This window comes from Papaver somniferum, chromosome 6 (assembly GCF_003573695.1).
Source record: "Papaver somniferum cultivar HN1 chromosome 6, ASM357369v1, whole genome shotgun sequence".
In the NCBI taxonomy this organism is placed as follows: Eukaryota; Viridiplantae; Streptophyta; class Magnoliopsida; order Ranunculales; family Papaveraceae; genus Papaver; species Papaver somniferum.
Window position 1 is genome coordinate 15,864,368 of NC_039363.1, and position 7,973 is coordinate 15,872,340.

At 39.3% G+C, this 7,973-nt stretch overlaps 1 protein-coding gene across 1 annotated transcript; it reads left to right on the forward strand.

Moving 5' to 3' along the window:
* Positions 1 to 218: 218 nt before the first annotated feature.
* Positions 219 to 1,253, forward strand: LOC113290541. Its single transcript, XM_026540134.1, has one exon. It carries the CDS (start codon positions 219 to 221, stop codon positions 1,251 to 1,253), a length of 1,035 nt encoding a protein of 344 aa, XP_026395919.1.
* The last annotated feature ends 6,720 nt before the right edge of the window (positions 1,254 to 7,973 follow it).

Below are 7,973 nucleotides of genomic sequence, written 5' to 3' on the forward strand. Positions count from 1 at the left end.
ACATAGCTTTTGATATATAGTTTGTATACACGAGCACTTGGTAAATCAATGATTGTTGTTACAACATAGGACCAGTATACCCCTAGTACTGCATGGTGAATTTATAATACGTTATCAGCACGAATCGCTCCCGACGCTCGACGGCCAAGCTACTGCTGTTCAACAACTAAAATACAGGGAGTATAGGTAGTTGTTGTTCCTTTGAATACTTTTCTTAAATGGCAAATCTAACGAAACTCGAATTCGCAGGTCTTGACATCTCAGGAAATAATTATATTTCTTGGGCACTTGATGCCGAGCTTCGTTTGGAAGCTAAAGGCCTCGGGAAAACTATTACGGAAGGAAACAACGCGTCCAATCAGGACCGCGCTACGGCTCTAATTTTCCTTCGCCATCATCTCCATGATGATTTAAAAAGGGAATATTTGACAGTTAAAGATCCATTTACTTTATGGAACTGTCTGAAAAAACGGTTTGACCACCTGAAGTTGGTCATACTTCCAAAAGCTCGGAATGATTGGTTGAACTTGCGGCTGCAAGATTTTCGATCAGTGGCAGCTTATAATTCTGCTCTATTTAAAATTACCTCGACATTAAAATTGTGTGGGGAAAATGTCACTGACGAACAAATGTTAGAGAAAACATTTACAACTTTTCATGCCTCGAATGTGCTCCTGCAGCAGCAATATCGAGAGCGTAAATTTACAGAATATTCTGAGTTAATTTCCTGTTTGTTGATTGCAGAGCAGAATAATGAGCTTTTGTTAAGAAACCATGAAGCTCGTCCTGTTGGTTCCGCAGCGGTGCCTGAAGCACACGCTGCTACGCATTTTAGACGAGGAAATAATCATGGTAACAAAGGCAAACATGGAAATGGTAAAGGAAACCAACGTGGGGGCCACAAAAATGAACGAGGAAAGGGTGTCCGTTACCAGCCGTACCAACGGCCGCTAAAAACTGCGGAACCAAAGGAACCGAAGCAAGAAAAGGGGAAGGGTTCTTCTAATCAACCTTCTCAGAAAAGTGTTTGCTATCGGTGTGGCTTAACTGATCACTGGCAGCGTACCTGTCGTACGCCAGAACATTTTGTTAGGCTCTATCAGGCGTCCCTGAAGCGACCTGCCGAAGACATAGAAACAAATTTAATTGAAGCCAATGCCCCCAGTACCAGTGATACCCACTTGGATGTATCTGATTATCTCGTCGACCTTGAAAGTGGAGAGCCTAGTCAGTTCTCTTTTGATGAGCTGTAGAACTGTTTCTTCCTTATGCCCTGTAGTATATTTCCTTGTGTTTTCTGTATGTTTATTTTTTTTTTCTCTCTCTTTTCTCTTGTTGTAATTTTGGGTGTGTTCTTTTTTGGTGATGTATACCACATTTTTTGGTGTAATATAAGTGGACATTTTGACTACAAAATGTTTAATTTTCTCCCGTCTATTTGTGTTGAAGGATATGGATTCCAGAAGTAATATATCCAAAATGGACGATGGGGATGTTTGTTTGGTTGACAGTGGAACAACAAACACAATTTTTCGAACCCATAAATATTTTATAACCTTGAAGAGGTTTAAGGGTAATGTGAATACCATTTCGGGTTCGAGTAACATGATAGACGGCTCCGGAAGAGCGTGTATCATTCTACCAGGTGGTACAAAATTGATTATTGAAGACGCCTTATATTCTACCAGATCCCAAAGGAATCTGTTGAGTTTTAAAGATATTCGGCGTAATGGTTACCACCTTGAAACAGCGGATGAGCATAATATGGAGTACCTGTATATTACTTCATCTGCCTCGTGCCAGAAGCACGTTGTGGAGAGGCTTAAGGCCATCTCTTCTGGGTTATATATTACAAGAATTCCAATAGTCGAATCTCATATTGTCATTAACCAGAAGTTTAATGACCATGAATTATTCAAGCTTTGGCATGACCGGCTTGGACACCCAGGCTCTACCATGATGAGTAGAATAATACAAAATGCTCATGGACATCCATTACCAAACCAGAAGCTTTTGTTAAGTAAGGATATGAATTGTGTTGCTTGTTCCCTGGGAAAACTGGTTATAAAACCATCCTTAACCAAAGTTATTATTGAGTCACCAACATTCCTACAAAGGATACATGGCGACATTTGTGGGCCTATCCACCCACACTGTGGACCATTTCAATACTTTATGGTATTGATAGACGCATCTGCTAGATGGTCTCATGTCTGCTTATTATCAACACGTAATGTTGCATTTGCCAGACTGCTTGCCCAAATTATTCGGTTGCGAGCCCATTTTCCGGACTTTCCTATTAAGTCCATTCGGCTTGATGGCGCTAGAAAATTTACATCTAAGGCTTTTGATGCTTATTGCCTCTCAGTTGGTATCGATGTCGAGCATTCTGTAGCACATGTGCACACTCAGAATGGATTAGCTGAGTCTTTTATAAAGCATCTTCAGTTGGTTGCTCGACCCATGCTTATGAGGACTAAATTACCAGTTTCTGCATGGGGACATGCTATTTTGCACGCAGTGGCTTTAGTCCGACTTCGACCAACTGCTAGCCATCAATACTCCCCTCTACAACTTGTCTTGGGGAAGCAACCAGATATTTCGCACTTACGTGTCTTTGGTTGTGCTGTTTATGTGCCTATTGCACCACCACAACGCACTAAATTCGGTCAACAACGTCGCCTTGGTATCTATGTTGGTTTTGATTCACCGTCTATTATAAGGTATTTAGAGCCTTTAACAGGTGATGTCTTTACAGCTAGATTTGCAGATTGTCATTTTGATGAGACACTTTTCCCGCCGTTAGGGGGAGAAGATAAACCGTCAAAGGAACGACGTGAAATATCTTGGTACACACCAAGTCTGTCTCATCTTGACCCTTGCACTAATCAATCTGAAATTGAGGTGCAAAAGATTATACATCTGCAAAATATTGCAAACCAAATGCCTGATGCATTTACTGATACTGGTCGAATTACAAAATCCTATGTGCCTGCTAGAAATGCTCTAGCTCGGCTTGATGTACCGACGGGACAAATTGGGAGCCCAGCGGCAAACGAGTCATCAAAGCCACGCCTGAAGCGTGGACGACCAATTGGTTCAAAAGATTCTGTCCCTCGAAAGAGGAAGAGCCAATCTGTCTCAATCAAAGGTAGTGCTCCTGAAGAGGCTACATATAGTGCTCCTGAAGAGACAATCAAAGAACGATCCACTTTCTCTGATGAACCTCCTGAAGAGAATAAAGTCTCCGCTGAGACACAGGTACCTGTGAATGAGGAAATTTCCATAAATTATGCATGCGACAGAGAAGTGTGGGATCGTAATACAATAATTGTCGATGATATATTCTCATTCTCAGTAGCTACTGAAATCGCCACAGATAATGATGATATTGAACCACACTCCATAGAGGAATGTCGACAAAGAGACGACTGGCCTTAATGGAAAGTGGCAATCCAAGATGAATTGGAATCTCTCTCTAAACGCAACGTTTTTGGGCGCCCAATACAGACACCAGAAAATGTGAATCCTGTAGATTACAAATGGGTGTTTGTAAGAAAGCGTAATGAGAGCAATAAAGTCGTTCGCTATAAAGCACGACTAGTGGCAAAGGGTTTCCTACAGAAACCTGGGATTGACTATGAAGAGACATACTCCCCTGTTATGGATGCAATTACCTTTCGATATTTAATTAGTCTGGCAGTCTCTGGAAGGTTTGACATGCATCTAATGGACGTGGTCACTGCGTATCTATATGGCAAGCTAGATACAGATATTTATATGAAACTTCCGGAAGGATTCAAATTACCTGAAGGGAAACCACGTCATATGTATTCACTAAAATTAAATAGAGCTCTATATGGATTAAAACAATCCGGGCGAATGTGGTATAATCGCCTCAGTGAATACCTAATAAAAGAGGGATATGTAAACAATCCTATTTGCCCATGTGTATTTATTAAAAAGACAGAATCTGGAATTGCAATAATAGCTGTATATGTGGATGACATCAATTTAATTGGAACTCCTGGTGAACTCTCCAAAGCAATTGAATGCTTAAAGAAGGAGTTCGAGATGAAAGATCTCGGTAAAACAAAATTTTGTCTTGGCCTACAACTTGAGCATTATGAAAGCGGAATTCTTGTTCATCAATCGACTTACACAGAGAAAATATTGAAACGTTTTAAAATGAACGAAACATATACGCTTAACACCCCAATGGTTGTAAGATCCCTTGATCCCAAAAGAGATCCATTTCGTCCTAAAGAGGAGGATGAAGCACTTCTTGGTCCGGAAGTACCATACTTAAGTGCAATTGGGGCTTTATTATATTTAGCTCAATTTACCAGGCCCGATATTTCTTTTGCAGTAAATTTACTAGCCAGGTATAGTTATGCGCCAACAAAAAGACATTGGACAGGGGTAAAACAGATTTTCCGTTACCTTCGTGGTACTACTGACATGGGTTTATTCTACTCGAAAGATTCTTTAGACTATCCACAGATAACAGGATATACGGATGCTGGATATCTATCAGATCCGCACAAAGGAATCTCTCAGACAGGGTACGTTTTTACCATCGGCGGTACTGCAATCTCATGGCGTTCTTGTAAGCAGAGCATCCCAGCTACTTCCTCGAATCACTCCGAGATAATTGCTCTCCATGAAACAAGTAGAGAATGTGTATGGTTACGGTCATTAATCGAACACATCAGAAGCTCTTGCGGTCTGACTTCCATAACTACTGTGCCATCGACAATTTGTGAAGACAACTCGGCGTGCATAGCACAAATGAAAGAAGGCTACATCAAGGGTGATAGAGTAAAGCACATTTCACCGAAGTTATTTTATTCTCACCACCTCCAGAAAAATAAGGAGATTGATATCCAGAAGATACAATCTTGTGAGAATTATGCTGATCTATTCACCAAGTCTCTGCCGACTAAAGTTTTTCAGAAGTTGGTATATGGAATCGGAATGCGCCACATGTACAAGCAGAAAAATTAACGGAGGTTTTGTTCAGGGGGAGTTTTGGACTATAACGCGCTGTACTCTTTTTCCTTCGCCAAGGTTTTGTCCCACTGGGTTTTTCCTTGTCAAGGTTTTAACGAGGCAGCATACGCGTGTCCAACACCGTTCTAAGATTTTTTATTGTACTCTTTTCCCTTCTTCCGGATTTTGTCCCACTGGGTTTTACCGGCAAGGTTTTAATGAGGCAATGTTCTTAAAAATGGTGATCCAAGGAGGAGTGTTACGTAAGCATGAGTTAAGAGGTGGCCCACCATTTTCACCACCTGGAAAGAATCGAGAAACCTCTCATAAGTCCTCCAGCTCTATCCACCGAATGAAGATAAGGATGATATTACTTGAGCATTAAGGATTAAAGATAATCCTTATAATGACACGTTCCTCCTCAACGTGGCTTTCTCTCTTTGTATAGCTCGGCTATATATAGCCTTGTAACACTCAGTTCTTGTAAGATGAAATAGTTAATAACACACTGCTCGTTTCCTCGCCAAGTTCTCTCTATTACGACCTTTAAGCTTCTCTTACATTACAGAGAATAGAACCCCACTTATTACTATTAAGTTAGTGCTTCATTAACTGTATATCTAAGTGATTAGTACATAGCTTTTGATATATAGTTTGTATACACGAGCACTTGGTAAATCAATGATTTGTTGTTACAACATAGGACCAGTATACCCCTAGTACTGCATGGTGAATTTATAATATGACGCATGCATCGAGGCTTGAGGCACATATTTTTGGGCCTTGGTTATTATTTTACTTTTTTTTGAATCACTGCTTATGCCTTCTTGGCCTTGCAAATTATCTAAATTGTTGTTTAAGGCGTTTTGACTCTAATAAAGCATCGTATTTCGGTAGCCATGATATTCGGAAAATGGATCATTTGTCCAAATATTTTTAAATCACAGTTCAAATGGACGAGTAAAAAAAAGTTTGGGTGAAATGGCTAAAAAAATAAATAGTATTTTATCCTAGGTTAAATTTAAAAAATAGCAAGAATGAAACCGGATACATCTTGTGCAAATTAAAAATAAGAAAAAATATTTGAAAATGGGCACGATGAAACTGGTTACATCCTGCCTATTTTTACATTTTTGTCCATTTAAACAGTATCAAAATCTAACTGTCCATTTCACCCAGGAATTGTTGATTTTGATCTTTTTAATCAATTTTGTGCATGATATTACATATCCCTGCTTGGGAAGTGCTTGAGATATCAACTGATTCATGTCGCCAAATGGGTTTTTTCTTGTAAACTGAATGGCTGACGTGCTGGTTAACTCTAGATAGAAAGTGCGGCCAAGTAAGTCCAACTGATAGAAGGACATGCTAAATTTGGAATATTTAGGCTCATTGTTAACCATTAGTAGATAAACGGTGTTAAATGTTTCCATTTGAACCCACATCGTGTCCTAGGTTTTGCAAGTTGTAGTTCTTCCCGGATCTTAGCTTCTAAGCTAAGATTTTCATTTTCTTTGCTTGATGATGTATACTTTAACACCATGTTTGTTTATTCCTGACTCATCTGAGTCGTCTGGATCTGAATCATCTGGATCTGAGTGAAATTACCTGACTCATCTGGATCTGAGTCGATATGTTTGTTTTGAGTCAGATCTGACTCATCTGACTCAGAAATAAGTGAGTCAGTGGTTTGGTCCCATGAGTCAGGGGTATTTTGTTACCTGACTCAAATGAGTCCGAGTCAGGGGTTATGTCTGAGTCAGAGGTCGAGTCAGATCTGACTCAAAATGGAAAACAAACGGTCTGACTGCTGACTCGGTCCGAGTCAGGGGTTGACTCAGATTCAGACGCCGAGTCAGCTGCAAACAAACAAGTTCTAAGTCTGAATCAGATTCCATGTTGAATGTTTCATGTTTAAGTTGTAAAATTTTCTGGCTACTGGTCTGATTTAATGCATTTATTCTCCTATGTCTCAACAAAACTGATACTGCAATTGCCAGATGACCCTGACTGGAAAAACTTTTGATTTGTCTTTGTGCGGAATGAGATCGATTACCCCCCAACAAAGGTCAGCTTAGTGCTCTCAGTGGAACTGACCTTGTTACTTTCATGATTTTAATTTTACTAAAACTTGTAATGTTTGTATTACTTATAACTCCACCAGTAAGAACCGCAGTTTATCATCATGTGGGGATCGGTGAAAATCCATCCGGTCCGAACGCTTTCCATGGATCCATGTTTTTGAGTGTATCAAGAACTTCAGCTTCAATTAAGGTGCCCCCTTAAGTGGATTTTTTTAATGAAATTTCTTCTTGACCGGTCAGGGAGAAAAAAAAAAAAAAGCTTCCACTTCCATTGAAAGATCGATTTGTCTAGCATTTTCAAACCCGTTGAGTTCAAAGTAAAATAGAAAAACTAAATTTTCACGGAATGAATTCTCTCAGTTGAAGTACTTTTTATTTCCCTCCCAAACACTACCAAGTTAATTCAAAGCATATCAATAAAACCAAATTCGCTTCCTAAATGAGGTAGCTAAATTTTGGGACAAAAGGGGCAGGGAATTAGTTTTTTTCGCGGTCTACAAAGACATTTTGATTAAGGTTAACCATACAAAAGATCATGTTTCACAAGCCACGCCATATAAAATACCATGATGACATCAGTTGTTGGAGATTCTCAACCCTACCAACTCTTCATTTTCAGAGAAACCATGATCCAGATCAAAGGAGAAAATGGAATTATGTTAGTATAAGGTATCTCATCTAAACCAAATGAAACCATTATCTATTGGATGAAGAAAAAAGAGATCTTGACATTTTCTCTTAACTAAACAAATCAATCGTAATTACAACTGTTAACATTTTTTCATATTAAGGAAAAATAGATGATTAATTGTCAATTACTAGCATTTTTTCTTGGAACCTACGGGTAGTTGTGTCTTCCACCTAACGATCTATCATGTGTTAGAAAAAGTTTAAATC

Coding starts and splice junctions, on each gene's coding strand:
- LOC113290541 (XM_026540134.1), top strand. CDS start 219: ATGGCAAATCTAACGAAACTCGAATTCGCAGGTCTTGACATCTCAGGA.